The sequence below is a fragment of the Pectinophora gossypiella genome, chromosome 7, assembly GCF_024362695.1.
Source record: "Pectinophora gossypiella chromosome 7, ilPecGoss1.1, whole genome shotgun sequence".
Lineage (NCBI taxonomy): Eukaryota > Metazoa > Arthropoda > Insecta > Lepidoptera > Gelechiidae > Pectinophora > Pectinophora gossypiella.
The window spans coordinates 9,812,152-9,833,588 of record NC_065410.1 but is presented as its reverse complement, the minus strand read 5'-3'; the positions used below and the strand labels follow the sequence as shown (position 1 = coordinate 9,833,588).

At 37.1% G+C, this 21,437-nt stretch overlaps 1 protein-coding gene across 1 annotated transcript in view; it reads right to left on the bottom strand.

Annotated features, from left to right (window-relative positions):
• Positions 1–1,836: 1,836 nt before the first annotated feature.
• The window catches only part of LOC126367996 (protein O-mannosyl-transferase TMTC2), a 112,630-nt gene continuing 93,029 nt past the window's right edge, over positions 1,837–21,437 (bottom strand). The window contains exons 6-11 of the mRNA XM_050011818.1: positions 11,703–11,788; positions 10,457–10,719; positions 9,528–9,668; positions 9,115–9,199; positions 8,226–8,404; positions 1,837–4,267 (exon numbers count right to left, since the gene is read on the bottom strand). Of these exons, the coding sequence (XP_049867775.1) occupies positions 4,103–4,267; positions 8,226–8,404; positions 9,115–9,199; positions 9,528–9,668; positions 10,457–10,719; positions 11,703–11,788 (919 nt within the window). The 3' untranslated portion in view covers positions 1,837–4,102. The remainder of the gene's footprint in view (positions 4,268–8,225; positions 8,405–9,114; positions 9,200–9,527; positions 9,669–10,456; positions 10,720–11,702; positions 11,789–21,437) is intronic.

The following is a 21,437-nucleotide window of genomic DNA, read 5'->3' as shown; positions in this document are numbered from 1 at the left end:
TCGTCTTACTTTCTAAGTAATGTTCTAACCAAACTAGGGATCACAAAGTGATATTTATGATATGTCCCCACCGGGATTCGAACCCGGGACCTCTGGATCGTGAGCCCAACGCTCAACCACTGGACCACGGAGGCCGTCATGTTCTAGCTAGAGCTCTACCAGAATCCATTTCTTCGGCCTCTAACCAGTACTGGTGGGCTAAAAACGCCACATCGAAGCAGTTCATCTAAAAAACCAATATTACAATTTGACAAATGAAGTGCGCAATGCAAACAAATGTCAAATAGCAATATTGCTTTCTTAGACGAATTGCTTCGATGTGGCCATTTTAGCCGTCCTGATACCGCTGCAGCCCGCCATCAGGGTTGCGCTTTGGAAGTAGCAGCACCTACTTGCTACGTCACAAGATCGCCATAGAGCCTAACTAGAATTTTATAGGTTAATCCGTCCCAAAGAGCTACCCACTACGTTCTGCTAATCCTGCCGCTGTTTGGTCGGCGACTGCTTATTATTTGATATTCGCAGCTAACCATCATAATCTGATGGTCGTTCCTCTATCCGCCACCTGTGGACCCCGTAGATAGCCTACAACTCAGCGTACTAAATAATAAAAATAGTAACATACCAATATTTAGAAAAAAAAAGAAATAAAAATAAGTACGTGTCTTTCCTTCAACTTATTTATATCAACAATCATCATAGGCCTCATACTCATAGATTCATGACTATCATTTTCGCAGGGTCATGCACTTTTTTCATGGCTGTGCAAGCCAATTCTGGAGCAGCAAATTCTACCTTCTCTGCAGGAGAAGCCTTCGACAGTTATTTCATTCTCCTACTCGTCAGAGACTGGAACCAGGTGTTGTCGTGAGTTTGACGCCCATCGAGCACACGCTCTCTCCACACATCTCGATCATCGATAAGTAAGTAGTCCGTATAGAAAGAATGTACATGTATCTTAAGAATAAGGTTGTTTTATAAGAAATAGTAAGAAGTTTCGTCTCATTAAAACATTCTTACAGGAAAACTAAACAAATAATACGAAATAATAATATAATGAGGTCTTTTATAATACCCGTACCTACTATCTTCGTTCTCGTTACTCGGAATATTTTTATTTTCACGTTTATTTGTTAAACTCACGAATCGGCGAATCTGTTGGGAAATAAAAAGAAATAGGTGAGGAAATACCTTCTCCGGATTAAGCGAAACATCGCCGAGTAACAAAACACACGAGAGAGAACAAAATGCAAAAGGAAGCAAAAGATAAAGCAAATGGCGTTAGGGTGAGCGCGAAGCATGGAAAATAATGTCTTCGAGGGAAATTACTCGAGGCTTAGGGATGCGACTACGCCGTAAGAGCGGGGTGTGTAGGCTAAGTGCCTTTTTTCCACATTATTTGACGTGTCGTTTCACAGTGCACATCCAAGGGAATAATGGCAAGAAAATTTTCTTCCTTTATATATTTTTTTCATTCCTAATGACACTCGCTCTCTATAGCCTATAAAAAGCATTTTCACTTAACACGAAAGATCGAATGAGAATAGTTTAACGATCTTTCTAATATCCCATTTGGGCGGAGGAGTGTTTAGGCCGTTAACTCACCCCGCCTGCCCTAATTCGAGCGGATAAGCATTCTGCTAGTATATTGCCCCACTTGTTACTAAAAGCTCCACCGGCCATATTGTTTAATCCCAACGAGTAGTTAATACCACTCCTCTTTTCCAACCGCACATTACTGCCAAGTTAACAGGAAAGTAAATGAAATCAGATAAAATATTGAAGCTTTTATTTACAAAATTACCAACATATAATATCACTTTGGGAATTTGCAGTTTCACTTGCGTTAACGCCATAAATATAATTATAATTAATATTTACTTTCAATTCATATTATTATAATAAAAAACAATAATGGTTACAATTCCTTCATAAATTATTCACCTAGCATGCTTACAAATTGGTTGCTAATGTCGTATGCATTAAAGAAATTAAAGCATTCAATTCTTAGTACATGAAATATATCAAACATTTTGCATTAAGTAATTATATCGTTAGAAATATAAGACTTTAATTTTATTATTTCTTCAGATATAATCGTTACTAGATGAACGCGATTAACGTCATCAATATGATTACAGTTGTAGCTTAACTAAGGTATTATTAGTTCTGAAATTCTGTAGACTTACTCGTATTTATTGAAAAGTTGGTTCTTTCGAATATATACCATTTTACGAAGATTATAATTGCGTTTAGAAGAAAGACCAAGTAGCTCCTGGAGAACAGAGTAAATCAATTTAACAGGTACATAGAGTAGATACATATACTTCCAAAAAAGAAGGGAAATCATTGTTTGGCATTTATCTATACTACAAAGCGTAATTTACATATTTTATTGTCACAGGTGTGAGAAAATTATGACAAAAAAATAAAGATTTTTAGAAATATAAAGTCAGTTATCATTTACGATAATATCAATCATTCGCTTAAGTGTTAAATACAACATATTTTGTAATATATTACATTATATAATGCGTAATAACAATTAATGTTATCTACATAAACATGAAATAGATATGTTTCAGACTTTATAATTTAAAATAAATTGTATTCGATCACAAGATTCGTTTATAGCGATGCAATGAAAATATTATGATACTAACAGTACCTTTTTATTGAATAAACATGCCAATTACAGGAATGATAATAATAAAAAATACAACGGAAATATTATATAAAAAAAACGATATAATTGACATAAACTCTCCGGAAATTGGCAAGATATTCATTAGGTGACTTGTTTAAAAGGCCCTTTTTACTTAATTTAAGTGGCGTAATTGTACTGTGAAAGAAAGTGCATTTCTTCGAGGCAATGACGTCATGAATCGTCTGAAACAGACGTATAAGGCCAATGAATGAATGAATACTGATTTGTCGGGTCGATCGATTTAAGTAGTGTAGAGATCCTTACTTTACGATTTAGAAAAAAATACGTCACTAGTATTACGTAAAAAGGCGCTTTCAAAATATTCACCCAATTATTAGAATGGTAAATTAAATTAGTGTAAGTAATCACGAACAACCTTTACTGTTGGAGAGAATGTAACGTAGGCCGTGTGTAACTTCCAACAAAGTTTGTGCGTAATTTCAAACATAGACGAAGCCAATTTTACAAACTTGGTCGAGTGTCAGAAATGTTCTTAGGCCTAGAATTAAATATTCTTCGTAACAAAAAACAGCGAGAATACTGATAAAAATAAATAAACATACTTTAGACTAGTCATGTAACAACATTTTAAGTAACCTTCGGTCTGTCATTAAAAACCAACTGAGTTTGAAACATGGAAGACAAAACATAACGCTTAAACAAAGAAATTGATTCCCAAAAGTTTTTACAAGTTTCAATGGGATATAACATACTTAAAATAGACTATTTACACGTGTATAAAATCGTCTTTTTAATTTAAAAATCTATTTACAATAAATTTCTAACTACTACTATAACATCGTTCCCCTTCGATTGCGATTCGAAATAGGACAGTGATGAACGTTATTGTGATACATAATGAATGATAAATAATGAAATAGATATAAATTCATCATCGTGTCAGAATCTAAACTTGAATATAATTGAATATACCCGTGTACTTAATTTTCTTTTAGTGATATTGATGATATAATCATTTTATCTTAGCGCTTAACTATGTATTCTATTCATGAACATCCGGTTTTATGTTGTACATGTAACGAAATTCCATCGGCTGAACTTTTTGTGTCGCTAAAAAACAAAAACCTGTCATCATGTGCGATAGACGTTTAGTTTTTGCCGCTTTTGATAGGTGGCCCGCCACATCGATCATAGTTTCAGTATTTTTCACATATTTCCTGATTGTATCGAATGCGTACAACATGAAAAGTGAAAGCTTTGAAGGTCAGTCTTTAAAATAAACAAATGCGAAATTTGAAATAATAATTATGTAAATATAAATAAATAAATCGAGAGTGAAAAAAGTTATTAAATTACGAAATTATAAGTGCCGTATCTACCTACATGTTTGGCAATTGACATTCTATGTAGCTATGTTGATGTGTACCTTACTTGTTATTTTCTGCGTTGACTCATGAGTGCTCGCACCCTCTTCAGATTAGTGATTGTGATGTCATCATTCGGCTGAAGCTGCAACGCTCGTCGGTACGACGTCGCCGCGGCGTCATATTTACCATTCAAATGCAGAATCGCTCCGAGGTTCGAGTGGTATTCTGCATCCTGTAAACAAAGAAATGTTTCTATATAGTGTTTATCATGGTATAAGAAAACCAGGTATGCTCTAAACTGACAGCTAATATTTTCAAGGTTAGCCCAGCTGACGTCATTCGACTCTGCATTGCCATTTCGTAAAAAATATATTACCCACAAACAATGTTTTTATATTTAAGTTGAGAGGAAATTTTGAACTGAGTTTTATATATGTGACAAGTAATAGTAATTAAGTACATTAGTCAGTAATTCACTTAATTTTCAATAATAAAATTTACATCCTTGGAATGTTGGAGATACTAATTTCATGGTAACACTTACGTCATCAATGGCCTAGCAATGGCGGCTTGTCATAGGATTGAGCATACCTGGTCTTCTTATACCATGGTGTTTACGACATTATTGACACTGAGTCTATTAAAAGACTCTTCAAGAAGGCAAAATACATCCTATTCAGAGACGACAATACCTACTAAGCGTTTCGTCGAATTCATCAACCGTCGTCAAACAGCTAAGCCAACGGCCAATTAACATGAACGATCAACGGATAGTTAGGACATTAGGACCTAGTTTGATTAGGATAATACTGGCTGATCACCAGATTGTCCGAAAGTATGATGATCCTTGCTTTGGAACGCACGTTAAGCCGTTAGTCCCGGTTACTACTTACTGATGTAAGTAAGTAGCCGTTACATGAGCTACGTCAGGGGCCTTTGGCGGGTGATGAGGTTGGTACTCCACCTCACAACCCACACAAAAGAAAAAGAAGAAGAATACACATCGAAATGAGAAGTCGCCACGCCAAATAGAAAATATTCGATGATACTCGTATTGACAACAATAAATCGGGTTTGCATAGCGTCGGTAAAACTCTTTTTTTCTTATATTCGAAACCAGTCCTATTATATATCCTCCGCGATACAGGATTTCCCTAGTGCGGGGTCCGTCAGTAATGTATACATGTTTAAGTTTTTTGATAAATAAACATATTCTATTCTATTCTATATATACAACAATGGCGCAGATCCCAGCCGGTTTAATAGACAGTAGGTAGTTGAACAAAATGCTTGTTTTTGAAATAAAGATAATCACTTTATTTTACGTTTAGTTGCTACTTTGTCAATTGAATGTTACACATTTGTGTTTTTGTAATCTTAGCTTTAAATAAGCTTTCAATTAACTACTATAAGTTAACTTATAAAAACACTGCGCGCAAACTAACCTACTTTACACATCTGCAAAGCTTTCTTAATGTTGAACAGTAAGGGCCGTGAACCGTAACTTGTACCTATTAAGTAGATACCTAAACGTGAGCATTTACGAAGATACAGAAACCCTTCCTTGATGTACCCAATGGAATAGAAACTCCACATTCAAGTTAAATTAGTAGATAGTTAAACGACGAAGATTACCTGGGGATTCAATGTAGGTATATTACTGGTTTCATCTGATCGAGATAGCAAATAATATACCTACCAGGAATCCCAAGTTTGAATAGAGATTGTATACAGATTATATATCTGCTCCATGCCCCTTCTGGTTGATTGAGGGGAGGCCTGGTACTTTTGCTGGATACTGCATACTGATACTGCTGGATAATGCGTCGTGTGCAATAAAAATATTGAGCCGTTTATTTTTTTTGTAGAGAAATATTAAGACATTGTAGAAATAAATAGTTGATTAATAATAACTAGCTTTTGCCCGCGACTTCGTCCGCGTTTTTAAATTAGGGATGAGTGAGAGTATTAAAAACGTAAGAGTAAACAAATATAATCAGAATGCTCCGAACTGCTAAGCTATCAGGAGTTGTTACACGTGTTATTGTGAGTCAACCATAAAAGATAGACATATGTTGTTAGAGAAAATTTTTTATACAATTTTATGTAAAATATTTCCGTCATACATGATTTCTATGTACCTTTAACCATTAAGCCTGCACACGCGACGGAAGATTAAAAAATGGAGTAACTTCTCCCGTTTTCCCAAAATTTCCCTTTACTACTCTGCTCCTATTGATTGTAGCGTGATAAAAAGTATACTATAACCTGCCCAGGAGTATGAAGAATAATTGTACCAAGTTTCGTTAAAACCCGTCGAGTAGTTTTTGTTTCTATAAGGAACATACAGACAGACAGAAAGACAGACAGACAGAAAGACAGACAGACAAAAATTTTACTGATTGCATTTTTGGCATCAGTATCGATCACTAATCACCCCCTGATAGTTATTTTGAAAATATATTTTATATACAGAATTGACCTGTCTACAGATTTATTATAAGTATAGATAACAAAACATCTATTTCAATCACAGGACCATGATGGCTATTAAGCCTGTTACTTACAAATTGCTTAAAAACTATTGTTAGTAGACAGTTAATTGACAGACGAATCATTATTTATTATATTAAAAATCACTGGTCTGGATTATTGTCATGGATAATGATTGTGATTGTATTTTCTGGCTAAACCCAAATTACTGGCAAGTGTCAATAATGAACCGCAACCAGAACTGAAACCACAGCACACTCAATTAGATGCCTTTAGGTCATAAAATTTCAAACCACATTGTTTTGGCGGTTGTAGGTATACCTACCTAGTTTTCCAATTATGTACATAATGTATATTATTATGTAAAATGTTTGTAATGACAGGTGGTCTTATAGTAATCACGAAATGATTGGATAGATTAGATTTTTCTGATTTATACTGAGGTACCTTCAAATTTTGACTTTTCTGACTATGCTGATAAAGTTCATTGCATATAAGTAATTAAAATACGGACCGTACGGCGCCGATAGGTGCCCGATGTTGTATACGATTTCATACAACATACATACATACATAAACTCACGCCTATTTCCCTTCGGGGTAAGCAGAGACTATAGAATTCCATTTGCTTCGATCCTGACACACTTCTCTTGCTTCCTCCACATTCATCAATCGCTTCATACACGCACGCCGGTTCAGAGTAGATCGTATTAAACTTTTTCTAAGGACATCATACAAAGATTTATAAAATGCGATGACTTGGGCGCGTGCAGCTCCTGCGGCGCATCTAGGTGCTCGTTCACCTTAACGGTTCGATTTCATACAACTCGCGAATGGCAGGCCGTATCGCACGCGACTGGTCTTTTGTAGGTTAAACGAAGTTTTAAATCAAGTCTATTTAAGTATATTATCATCAAAACTAATGTATAGTCATCCACATTCGAACCCTATCGCACTATTATATTTGATTTTTCACCGTTAGGAAGGACAGACAATTCACAGATACACGCGTTTTATCGAGATTGTTCGGAGAATTATTTTCAATTACAAAAGTTTCTGACTGATTTTGTGGCGCTTGATACATACATAAACTCACGCCTATTTCCCACCGGGGTAAGCAGAGACTATGGAATTCCATTTGCTTCGATCCTGACACACTTCTCTTGCTTCCTCCACATTAGCAATCAATAACGCACGATGTTTCGGGGAAAAGCGCAGACTGAAAATACATAATTAATTGTCGACTATCCGTTCTCCTTCGTGTGGGTTGTGAGGTAGAGTACCAACCTCATCAACCCTGGTGTCAGTTTTACTATTTAGCCGCCAAGGCCCCTGACATGGCTTATGTAACGACTACTTACTTACATCAGTAAGTAGTAACGTGCCTTCCGAAGCACGGATCATCTTACTTTCGGACAATTAGGTGATCAGCCTGTAATGTCCTGACCAAACTAGGGACCACAAAGTAATTTTTGTGATATGTCCCACCGGGAACATATCACAAAAATTAATAGGATGACCTCCGGATAGTGAGACCAACTCGCAACAACTGGACCACAGAGGTCGTTTTATTGTGTTTGAAATTAGGTTAAACGAAGGCAATGTTTGACAGCGCCATCTATATTTTTATTAGGGAATGTGGCCGCAAAAGTCCCTCATTTGCAGGAGTTGTACTATATTCTCGAAATATAACATACCTCAGGATTCAACTGCACAGCTCTAGCGTACCACCGCTCCGCCGACCGACACCGCCTTGCGTCTCGCAGCGCACGCGCCGCCGACGCCGCCCTAGTGCCATCTTTAGGTGACAACCGCGCAGCTACCACTAACTGTTCTGCAGATTCTCGTAGCCTTCGTTGCGATCTTAGGAACATACCTGAGGAGACCATCTTCTGTTAGTTCAGTTTGCCAATGGTGCTGATTCCTGTACACACCATCTAATTTTATTTTAAGGTATACCTGTCATATTCTTATCCGCCGAAAAGGAAAGGGATAATCGACAGGCATGAAATTTATAGAACACACGTCAATTTTAGGCAGGAATTTAACAAACCCTCCCAAATTAATATATTGGCCAATAACCCTACAGAGCTATGTTGACAGCACACGATAAAACGGGTTGCATAACAGCGAGATAAGTATATAAATCGCGTCAGTTATTTATTCTTATATCGTGTGGGTTGTGAGGTGGAGTACCAACCTCATCAACCCTGGTGTCAGGGTTACTATTGAGCCGCCAAAGGCCCCTGACATGGCTCATGTCAGAAAAACATCATGTGTGTGTGTGTGAGTTTATTTATTCATTTTAAAATTAACAGTTGTCAACCTTCCGTCCTTTTCCTTTTCAGCGGATAAGAGAATGACGGGTGTAACTTAAAAATTAGGAGGTGTCTGCATTAATCGAGGCCAATGACTTGCTTTGGATAGAAATAAATGGCATTTAGTGGTAAAACGCGCTGATAAACAATTTCTACAAAGGAAGGATCATGTTCTTTTTATCGTTTAGGAAGAACTAAATCAATTGAATTTAAACTTTACGATAGAATATTAATACCTATAATATAATTAATAGGTAATGGAACTTACCGAATTGATCCCTCACCGAAGGATCGTTAGGTGCTAATGTGAGAGCCTTCTTGAACCACATTTCCGCTTCCATCGCTCTACTCGACTGCAACAAAACGATATCGTAACGACTTCGTTCTAAGACGATGGTAATACTACTAATAAATAAAATACTACTGTAATTTTAATGCAATTGACGTTTTAAACCACCTTTGTGGCGTGTAGTTTGAATAGTCAACCGTGTTGTAGGAAATTGAACGTAACACCTACGACAAGTCTGGAAAAGTGACACATTAGTAACTGTGTTATTTTTAAGTTAAATAATTACTTATTTGTACATCTGTCACGACTTTACAGATAAAAATCACCAATTGAATATTTTAAAGCCAAAATAAATGCTTTACATGAAGTTTTATCTAAGTGGAATAACTTACATTTCTGGCGAGGATTTGCGCTAGAGAAAGGTGCGTGCCGACATGATGGGGCGCGATGGCTAACGCGGATAGTATACTGTTCTCTGCCTGCGGCCATTGCTGTAATTGCACGTATATCTCCCCGGCCATAGACAAGACACTCTGCAAACAACACAAATCAAATAATCCCCCAACTTACTCCCCCGCTTTTATCTGTTTTGCCCACTCGCGAACTTTCATCATACTCGGACGCAAGTTCAGCTTTGATAAGAGTAAACTAAATTCTCCGGCCAACGCCAGGGTACGAATTACAAACTGCTAAGTTGGTCAAGATTAAATCACTACATAATCAGCGATCAATGGTTTGTTTTATAAAGTTAAATATAAGTACTCATAATTTGAATTGGAAGGTAAAAATTCCCGAAGCCTTTTAAATAAATGTAAAGGCTTTGTCTTTCAAATGTAAAAGAAAGCGGCTGCGGCTGTGAAGTGGCTTTGGCTTTGTCTTTGTAATGTGTGTATGTATGTATGTATGTGTTGTGTGTTTGTGTGTGTGTGTGTATGTATGTGTGTGTGTTTGTTTTAATTGAATACCTTACATTGTCAGTTTTATTTTTTGAAGATTGTGTCCAGTTGGAAGAACGCATGACTCATTGTGAAGTCCCAGATACGAATCCAGCACGAGCCTAAATCAATGATTTTCAAATTTGTTTTTCAAATTTATGGTTGGATCGTAAATGGTTTTGCTTTGCTCAGCAATATAGGAAAACTACTTTCCCGAGAAATGCGTTCAAAGGACTTAACCTGTATTAAGCTTTTCCCTTAGCAGGTTGTAAGATCAGACAAGCAGTTTCTGTAGAAACCGGTCGGGTGAAATCTTCAGGTTAGGTAAGCTGACCCCGTGAAGAACAGGATAGCGCTAGGAAGATGATGTGGATTGATTTACTCACATGTCTTGTCCACCCAACCAGGGGCGCATTCGAATCGGGTAATATCTGTAGCGCCTCCTTGTAGGCTGAAAGGGCTTTGTGCCAGTGCCCGCGTTGTGAATGTAGTGCGGCAAGTTGTACGAGGGCTGAGACGCGCGCAGCATCGTGCTCTCGCCTATCGCGCACGCGCACTCCCTCTGCCCGTGAGCCTGCGCGCAATGCACTGGCCGCCTCCGCCAGCCGACCGTCCGCCATTAATGACGCTCCCAGATTAACGTACGCCACTGTTTAAGAAAACATTTCATTATTTTATTATTATCTGAAGGGTGAGTAAAGATATAAGTTAGAAGAAAAGATGCTCAAAAAAGCTGGAATTGATGGGTATTAGAAGTTTAATACAAAATGTCTCCCACCAATGTTGTTGAAAATATGAAAACTTAGAAACTTTACATTTTTTCAACCACTAACATAAATATGCAAAACGATTAATGGAAGTCAAACAGTCTCATATTTCTAAACTATTCCCAACTCTAAAATACTGGCTCGCCGGCTGACCACAAATATTGACTTTCGAAAGCACTCTTAGCTCTAGCTTCCTTTAGTTCTTCCGACAGCTTTCTGCGGAACTTTCCTAGTGTTAAAACTTATGCAAACTCCTAGCTGACCAGTGACCATTTGTGGGAAAAGTTTAGCTACGTATATTGAAGTTTAAGCCATATTCTTCGTATAGGTATGGGTATTTAGAATTTAGGCTTAACTACGTACATGACATTACATAAACAGCCTATAATATAAGTCCCAGCTGCATAGGCCTCCCCACAGTCAACCTGAGGGGGTATAGAGTTTACTCCACCATGCTGCTCCACTGCGGATTGGTGGAGGTGTTATTATGGCTAATAGCCGGGATCAACTGCTTAACGTGCTCTCCGAAGCACGGAATCATCTTACTTTTTCGGACAATAAAGTGATTCAAGCTTGCAATGTCCTTACCAAACAAAGGACAGTCTCGAAAAGTGATTTCGGCAATGTACCCATTGGGAATCGAACCTGGACCTCCAGATCGCGAGCCTAACGCTCTAACCACTTGACCACGGAGGCTACGTATGTAAGTACTATTATAATAACTTGCTCAAGTAACAAAGTATCTGCCTAACTGCGTACAATAAATGTATATTGGGAAGATAATTGAACGAAATGATTGAATTTATTAATTAAAGTTTGGCAAGCACGCCGCAACGGTCTTCAGTTTAATGTTTGTAGTACTTACGAGCCATTGAAGGCCGAAAGTAAATTGCCCTCTCGAAACTCTTGATGGCCTCTCCGTAGCGTCTCTGGTTTTGGAGCAGAATTCCCCTGGAACAAAACAAATTGAAGGTTTACCTAAACCCTTGGAACTTCTGTAATTTAATAAGATATTTAATGTCTTTTATCTAAATAGAACCCAATCGCAACTAATGTTGCAAATTATACACAAAATAACATAAACAGCCTATATACGTCCTACTGCTGGACATAGGCCTCCCCGCAATCAATTGAAAGGGATATGGAGTATACTCCACCACGCTGCTCCACTGCGGGTTGGTGGAGGAATTAGGCTAGTAGTCCGATACCAACGGCTTAACGTGCCCTCCGAACCACGGAATCATCTTACTTTTTCGAACAATTTGTGATTCAAGCGTGTAATGTCCTAACCTCGTCTATACCAAAGAAAGGACAGTCTCACAGAGTGATTTTGACAATGACCCCATCGGGAATCGACCCCGGACCTCCAGATCGTGAGCTGTAACGCTCTAACCACTAGATCGCGGAGGCTGTCATGCAATATAAATATGCAAAATATACTTTAGTATTATCTAAAATGTCACAAATGTATTTTCTTTTATTTCCGTATTTCATCTTCGTCTATTTTCTAGAAAGACACTGGAACTTAAATATTAAAAACAACTCAGTGCCGTAAATCGTAGTTCTTATATAAATTTGAATTTTGCAAAGCAGATATCTACCTACTCTAAATATCCGTCTAGAGAAATAGTAATCTAAAAGGAATAACGTTCTGTCATAACATGGTGTTAGAGAAATCGTAACGAGTACTGATTCAAACCATGATTCTGAGTTAATATCAAGTGGAATTTTCCGTCGGAAAATTTTAGTGTTTTTATTAAATTATTTTCAATTCTATACTTTTACGATCGAAAATTCCACTTGATATTAACTCAGAATAAAATAGCTGAATCATCCCCCTCAGTTTCGTCACGATGTCACTTACACCCCGTACAAGTACGAACAGGTAGGCATACAAGTAGGTATGGGTGCTAGTGACATCGTAACGAATACTGAGAGGGATGATTCAGACCATGATTCTGAGTTTATATCAAGTGGAATTTCCTGTGTCACTATTTCACTAACACCCTGTATTTACGCAAGTTCTATACGCGCTCAAAGGTATCAGATTAATTCGCGCTGAACACTTTGTTATGAACGATGCAAATACCAGCTAATGAACAATCGCGTTCAAACTATGGTATCAAAGCAGCAATTAGTAGTCGAAATCTTTATATTATTCAGTGTTTTGATTAGCTCTGTATGACAACGCGATGCGGTCTCATCAAATATTAGTGGAGAGCGAGCGTTTGGTACGTTTGTTAATATGGGATCTGATAAAAGCTGTATTAGTTATATAGATGCGGTGCAATATTGTTCGCATGAATAATGCAGGCTTCACAACGGGGCCGTGGGCCCGTACACTAATGAGACCGTCCGGCCGGCTGCCATTATACCTCCTCTGCAGCAATAATTTGTTACTAATTCCCTTCTAATTATTGTAACGCCCTGGGGTGAGTGATATTGCATTGTGTATTCAGCAAGCTCGGCGCGCTAATGTTTTTCGGTCGTGTGTGGGCAGCACGTGTTGGTCACTGCCTTAGTATAATGACAAGTTTCAGGGATATTCTGTTTTGTTCCTCATTGTATAGTATAGTATATGGTTTCCATTTAACTTATACATACTAAAATAACGCGGCGATACGGCTCGCCACCTCGGTGAGGTGAGTTTTAGGTATTTGGTTCATCTTGCGATGGGTGTACCTCTGACTACCCCAATTGGGATATAATCGTGAACTTATGTTATGGTATGTGTTACTAAAATAATAACATAAAATTAAATTCCGATAAAAGTCCTAACACGTTTAATATTTTATCCTTATCAAAACATCAGCAACATAATTGTAATTTATTATAGAAACTAATTTCAAAAAGCGATTCCGTGCTATCTGTTGTCGAAGTTATTACGGTAATCATAGATCACGGCACAAAAACGTAATGTTAAACCAGGCTTAACTATCCCATTACTATCGTTGCTGTACCGAAGTTTCCATTATATTAAACATGTAGCCTACTCTGTAATTAATGCATTTTGCAGAGTAATTACATATTATGACTCCACTGCTAAAATTTCATATACATATTATATTTGAAACCTAAAGACCAATTTGGGCCGCAGTGCCAGCGAAATGCGCAAATAGAAACAAATAGGTAAGGTTATGTTATTTATTTATTTAATTGGTACTGCCACATGGTTTACATTTATGCATTATACTAATTAACTCTAATTATATATATATATAGATCTGATGTAAAACACAGTTACGGCGTACCTAACTTACATAATATAATTGTCTTAATTTCTAACAAAAAAAATAAATATATAATACTTATTTCATGTTAGTAAAAATATTAATATACTTTATAAAATAAACTCGCGATAGATTTGACCCAAACATAGAGAACAGTGCCGTGTTAAACTTACAAGTCTACACGTTCACAAGCTACAAGTTACTCGCAAGTTTATCAAAAGTAGAGGGATTGTAAAATATACATGTGAAATAAATATTGACACTTGTAACACGTAATTTACATATTGTGTAATTTTGATGAACATATTCTTATATCCTTTATATCCTTTTTTTTTTACAAAAAAAAATCTTGTAATACAGGGCTTGTACGTTTTGATAAACAGGGCACAGGTATATGTGTGCTGTGGTGTGGTAGGACGGAGGTATGTGTATGTGTGTGTGCGGTGTCTTTATTTTATATTAGACACTTAAACTGTTTTTTTTTGTATTGTTGTGTTATTGTTGACGGTGATACGACACACCACCTATCTCGTTGGTGTAACAAAAAGCTCGGAGAAGCGAGGTTACTTAGTTGATCATCTTGTAATAGGTTAACCATCACTGACTACCCCAATTGGGAATATAGTCGTGAGCTTATGTTGTGTGTTATTATTTTGGTTAATTTTGCTTTGTGTTTACGTTTATGTCTGTGTATTTATGTACACTGGTGTCCAACATATTAATAAATATTCTTTTTCTTTCAGCGGAAATAGGTTCGACGTTAACATTAACAGCAAAAACCACTTTCTAGTTTGAAATCGCGAAATTAGTTGTGGAACCGCGAGGGTGACAAAGACATTCTGGAGAGGGCAGCCAGTGGAAACTGCTCGGTCGAATGACCGCCGACCGCCGGATGAACTTTAAGTACTTTTCACTTTGGTAATCCTCTTATTTCCCTTTGTGCCCGCTCGGAATAAACATCGTGTGGCTACTGGAGTGCCTCGCAAAGTTAAACCACAGATTTTTCTTCAAAGTCTCTCAAATATCACTCGCCAATATCGTAACATTTAAGATCAACTCGAAGAAAATAGACAAGCTTTTTCTACAAGTAACAAATAAAGAACAATTTTACCGTCTGGATGTGGTCACGGGAAGCTACATAAAAAGCAAGAGGGATTTTATTCATCAGGCCACGACAACAGCCGCCTCTTTTGGAAATGTTCCAAGCAATTTTCAATTTTCTAAGCTTAAAATGAGACTAAAAGTAACTCCATGCTCATTTTGAACTCCGGTGACATTTACATTTTGCAGCTGAGCTGTCACAAAGTTTGTCGCCTTGAAAGCGATATTAATGACATGCCAAGTTGTACCGATCAATCGGCTACAAACCTATGTATTGTTGTAACTACTTGTGGAATTGATGTGTACCGCAAAATTTGAACTTTAAGCATTGTTTATGACATTTAATCGGTCCGAAACAAACAGTAAAGTCAAATATCCAGCAGGATTCATATACATAAAGATCGCTCGCCAAAGAGCGAGGGGCGACCGGGGCGAGCGATACAGTGACCTGGGAAGGTATTTGTATTTTCCGGGTCTTCCCACTTTAATTAGATACAAGTACGATAAATAGCGGTGACGAAATATTAGGTTTAATTCGGTGCGTTCCCGAAACGTAGTCGGATAAATTGTTAGTAATTTATGCAGTGAGTGCTCACGAACTCGCGGCGGCGCGTCAGGCAAGGGAGTCACGCGATCGCGACATTCCCGCCTCACTGAGGTGACAAATTGTGAATTGAATTAATGTTCACTATCGCATTAGAATTATAACCGACACGTTATTTTGATACGTTGTGAATTTAGCTAATTAGATAAGTAAAATATATTAAGAATTAACGCATTTTTTTTTTTCAAATTTGCTGTAGATTATTTAGAATGCTAATGATAAAGCAATAAAATAATTTAGGCACAAACGCATTTAAAAAATAATGATATATCGTGTTTTGAAACATACAGGGTGTTAGTGACATCGTAACGAATACTCAGGGGAGTTAATATCAAGTGCAATTTTTCGTCAAAATTCATGTTTTTTTTTATTTTTTTACAATTATTTTCAATTCTATACTTTTGCGATGGAAAATTCCACTTTTCAGTCGGAATATTCATGGAAATTTCCGTTTTTTTTTCATTATTTTCAGTTCCATACTTTTGCGACGGAAAATTCTACTTGATATCAACTCGGAATCATGGCCTCAATCACCCCTCAAAGTTTTCGTTACGATGTCACTAACACCCTGTATATATATACGATACATATAATAATTCCATCCCTAGAAAGAAAAGTTACAGGTACACAAAAATATGTCCGACACTGCGCAGCGCTGACTGTCGCGACTATCATTCATGCGGATGTGGATACACTATGAATTATTCCTTTTGAAATTCCGTTTCGAAACCTTTTACGCGCAGGAAGATTTATACAAACTGCTGCAAAACCGCTCTAGTGTAAAATTACTTTAAAAGTAGATGGACGATCAGGAGCGCGACAATGTATGACTTTGTATGCTAAGTTGGTGCTCACGTACCTATAAAAGGAATGGCGAGTCTCCTCGATTGGAGTTGAGAGTTTCCTGAGGCAAATCTTATGGGATTCACCCCAGTCACGGACATCTGCATGTTCTAAGCTCACTTTGAGCGCACTAACGACTGTTTCAATCTCCACTACGAAAACAACAAACACTAATTAAGTCTGTTTACGACTGGATAACAGCACGCAGAATACGAGAGTTTTCCCCTGTATTTTAAATATAATTAAGCAGTGCCAACGTTAGCAGTGAAGCTTAACTTAAAATAACGCGGCCTATACGACAGAAAATTCCAATCACAAACGTCACCAAATAAGGAAGCCATCTTGAATGCAAATTATGATGAATTGAGCATGAATTAATTTGTCGAGATTCCTTTCCACTCACAAATCATTTACCTACCTCCAACTTTAATACGGTTTCTATCTGGAGACCAACAAACAAGGCAATCAATCATGGTTTTTGTGTTTGGAAAATAATTTGGAAGTTTGAACAAGAGGAATAATTGAATCGAGTCTAATAACAGAGGCAAACCAAATAAATTCCAAAAGTAATTATATGACTTACATACATCGCATAACATACTTAATACACGTGCAAGGTAGCAAAATGGGACGACTATTATGTACTTAGGTACTTATGTAAAACCTTTTTCTCTTATAGGGTATGACTAATCGATTATCATTAGCACCTATAGTATTATCATTAACCCTTTGCAGTTCAATGTCAAGGTCTTCTTTAATGGTAATACTCGCGATAATAAATAGTCGTTTAGTCATTACACCCATGGGAAACTGATAAAGGTACCTGTTCGGTTTCAGACTAAACTTTTGCTACTTAATAGAAACTAATATAACCTTTCAATTTCGTTGAAATCTACATTTCAATGAATACTTTCGGAACAATATGGATTCACAGAATCGATTTTACACTGCGTATATAGAAGTACTAGCGACAGCGACCCACCCCGGCTACACACGGGCGTATTATGTGAGTTTGGATTTTAATTTCTTTAAATAATGAGTACTTTTTTGTAATTTAGAAACCCTACTATTAAAACTATGGTAGTTATGAAACTACCAAGGGGTGGCAAAGTATGAACTTTGCCACCCCTTGTTACTCTTAGGGTTAAATTTTGAAAAATTCCATCTTAGTAAGCACCATCCTAAAAGGAACGCCCAAATTTGAGCCTAGCACTTGTAGTTTCTGAGATTTTGTGATGAGTGAGTTAGTCAGTCAGTGGCATTTCACTTTTATATACCTAGTATAATGTAAATAAAGGACGTTACCCGCACTACCGAATGGTTTTCAGCTCGTTGTACTAACAGAGAAGTGTCGGTTGTTCTTTTTCCATTTTCAAAGCCATCTGCAGTACTGTCGTTGTTCTCTAGTACCCTTTCAAATGAAGTGTTAGATTCAACAGTGAGAAAGCTAGTACCTATGCAGTTTCACTACGATTATTATAATTACGAAGAAGTTCAACCACTTTGTGACTTAGTGCTGTAATACGTGACAGAATATTACATATTATTATCTATACTGTAAGGCCTGATAATAATCGGATCGAATATGAATCGGTAAAAATAGAACTAGAGAAAGCGAGCGATACATGATGTCCCAAAAATCGGTGATCAAATTTGACTTATAAAATATAGAACAAAAAATTACTGGCTTATAATTAATAGCCTTAAAAACTTTCTAAAGATCGCCGATCTGTTTGTAAATATCGAAGTTTACATATTGCATCGTGTTTTCTCTATTGTTATTTCTTTCAGAATTTGCAAAACAAAACTTTTAAAACATTTTTTGTAAAATTACCATCATTTTTTACTCCGAGTTAGAAAGGTGATTATAGATATAAAACTATTATTATTTTTTGTTTGTTTGGTAGCTTGTAGTCTGTAAGTCTCGCTTTGCCATAAGTACTCTTGAGTTTTTACATAGTTAAGTTATTGTTATGGGCGATAGGCTGATCGCTTGTCACCTTAAGGTTCATCATGTCTATCTTAGGACTTCGTAACATCAGTGACTTCAAGTTTGTCTTTACCTGTGGCTCTGCCCACCCCATTAGCGATTACGATTTATGCAGTGGCAATAGATGGCAAAATAACATTATTTATTACATTTAAGCACTATATCTGGGTGAATCTCAAAATTTCAAGCTTGGTGGCAAAATTTCATATTATTTTTTCGTGAAAAATTGGGATCCGACATGAAAAAGAACCAAAAGGATCCTCGGTTCGGTTTCAATTCCCAATTTTCCCAATTTCCCCAATTTTTCACGAAAAAAATATATGACAGTCGCCACCAAACTTGACACATTTTGATATTCACCCATCTAGGGTATATACAGTTTCATTGCTCTCGCAAGTCTTACATTTGAGTTTTTTCTTTCCGATTTCATAACTAGAGATGTTTCGTAAAACTTCCTCTTGAACTTGTTCGAGTTGAGAAGAAAACTTAAAAAGTTTTAATTTAAATGGTGCATCCTCATTTCTTCAAGTCGAAAACTTTACAGTGGATCAATTTAGGTAATTGTTTAGTATCTAATTCACGTTTGGTGAGATGAGTCGTCTGAGAAGTAAGCAGGTAGTGAAAACTCTTCGTTACACTCTCATTACTTAGTACAGGAGCTGACGGAGAATGTTCACTTCACACGTTGTTGAAGATCTTGTTGAAAGATGAAACTTAGTTTTCGTACGATGTTATCTGCTTTTTAACAAGTAGTACCTATTTCATGATTCTGAAAAATTAATCACTGCCTAGTATAAAAGCTCAGTGCTCAGTGCGTGATTCAAAACTGCGATAGAATTGTAGTTATGTAACACTATGTATTTAGGTATTTGCAAGTAGGAAGGTACTTAACAGGTATGTTTCAACGGTTTATGTTTTTGGTTTTAGTCCGGTCAGTAAACTGGTTAGTTTCCACTTTGCCCATGTGTCCTAATAAGTCTGTTAACTTATGATTCTCACTGACTAAAGACAGTACTGTAGTAGAGTACAAACTCTGCACATACTGGCCTTTCTTTCTGACCGTCAATCATTTTAAATTTCGAAATTCTCATTCCATTCCGCATTTCCTTTCATTTTACGCTGATTCATTGCATCCCCGACCTTCATAAGAATAACATAAATATATTATACTGTTTAGCTCTGGCCGTGCCCTCTAATTTTGGATTTGATCTTATATCTAAGCATCTTTATAATTTGTTTGTGAAGTGTTGTTAATAAACTGCGTATTCCTGCTGAAGTTAAAACGTTATTTTGTCGTCGTTATCACCAATCATCCTCTGCCGGCACGTCAGGACTCCATCTTCACCCATCGTGCCCATAGAAAAGAATTATTCATAGGGATTTCGTTTCAAAGCAAAACTATGCCCCTAGTGAAGGCATGTTCGAGTAGGTAGATACTCGTGCTCTAACGCCCCGTATGAACGGCATGTACCGCTCGGTACACACTGTGGGTCCGCGCGGAATCGTTTCACAAACAAGTATGCAAATACCAACGCTGTCGCGACTCAGCCGGGCGGGAATGTTAAATATGTGTGTGCGCAAACACCGGTTTAATCTACGCCTTATCGTGTGACGGTACTATATGGCACAGTCGACGCCTTGCGACGATATTAGGTACTGTGCCCGCCAAGTATTGCTATGTAGTGGGCGTACACCGCCCGGGTAACGCGTAAGTAGATAGTTCTTAGCATTCCGTTGGAAAATTGCATTGGGATATACTGAAATGTTCGGAGATTTTTGGTTTTTCGGCTTTCAAAGTTGTTGAGAAATATAACTAGACGTGCGAATCTCTGTACGTCTGACGATGCTTCACGTGGCCTCAGGGTTTCTCAGGGTTTTCAGACACTGCAGAGAACAGTCTTTGCGATGAAGTTGTGAATTACTAAGCATGGAACTGCGGTACCTCCTGACACTTTATGTTTTAAATTTATATCTTTGTTTTTAAAGAAATAAATCAATTTATTTTATTTATTTCTATACAAGTTTCCCGAAGGAAAAACAAAATTAATCTAGTCATAAATACTGCAATTTGAGCCGATTGCTGTAGCACACACCGGACACTTCATACAAGACACCTCGTTTTACACAGACACTACACATTGACGTTATCGTGCACACTCTGTGTGACGTGTGACGCCCATACAATTGAAGACTAACGTAAGACCAAGGGGGTGAGGTAAACTTAGCTCGCCGCCGATGGGGAGCAGAGAGTTGCCGTTCTATACGTAGTAGTAAGTATTTATATTTAGTATTCTTTATTCTATGCCCGTAGGTAGTAACAGAGCCAAAGAAAACAGTGCCTCAATTTTATATGACGCAGCCACGTTCTGACATTGTTGTTGTTTCGTTTGTTAAGTAATATTTTTTTATAAATATAATAATGGTGTATTGATTATGGTTATAAATATATCCTAATACAAAGAAATTTAAAGTTTCGTATTGTTATTAGGCAGTCGATAATAATGGAGTTGAGTCATGGAACCCTGAAGAGGGGTAATGGGCATGTTTCACGACCGAATTCGGTGTATATGTAGTCATTAAGTTCAATTTACTAATTATCTCATCTATCAACTAGTTTATAAATCACGTGTCTTGCTTATTCAGCAAGTCTAGAAAATATCAGTGATTCTACTCGCCAGACTATCTGCCGACATAAAGTTTATAGTGTATGCAAACTATGACCTCTAAGTTGTCACTTTTATTTTGAATACAACATTGTACGTAGATACGATTCGTTTTGTGCAAAACCCTGTGTTTCAAAGATGGAAATATTCTACTGTATTTTAAGCAGCG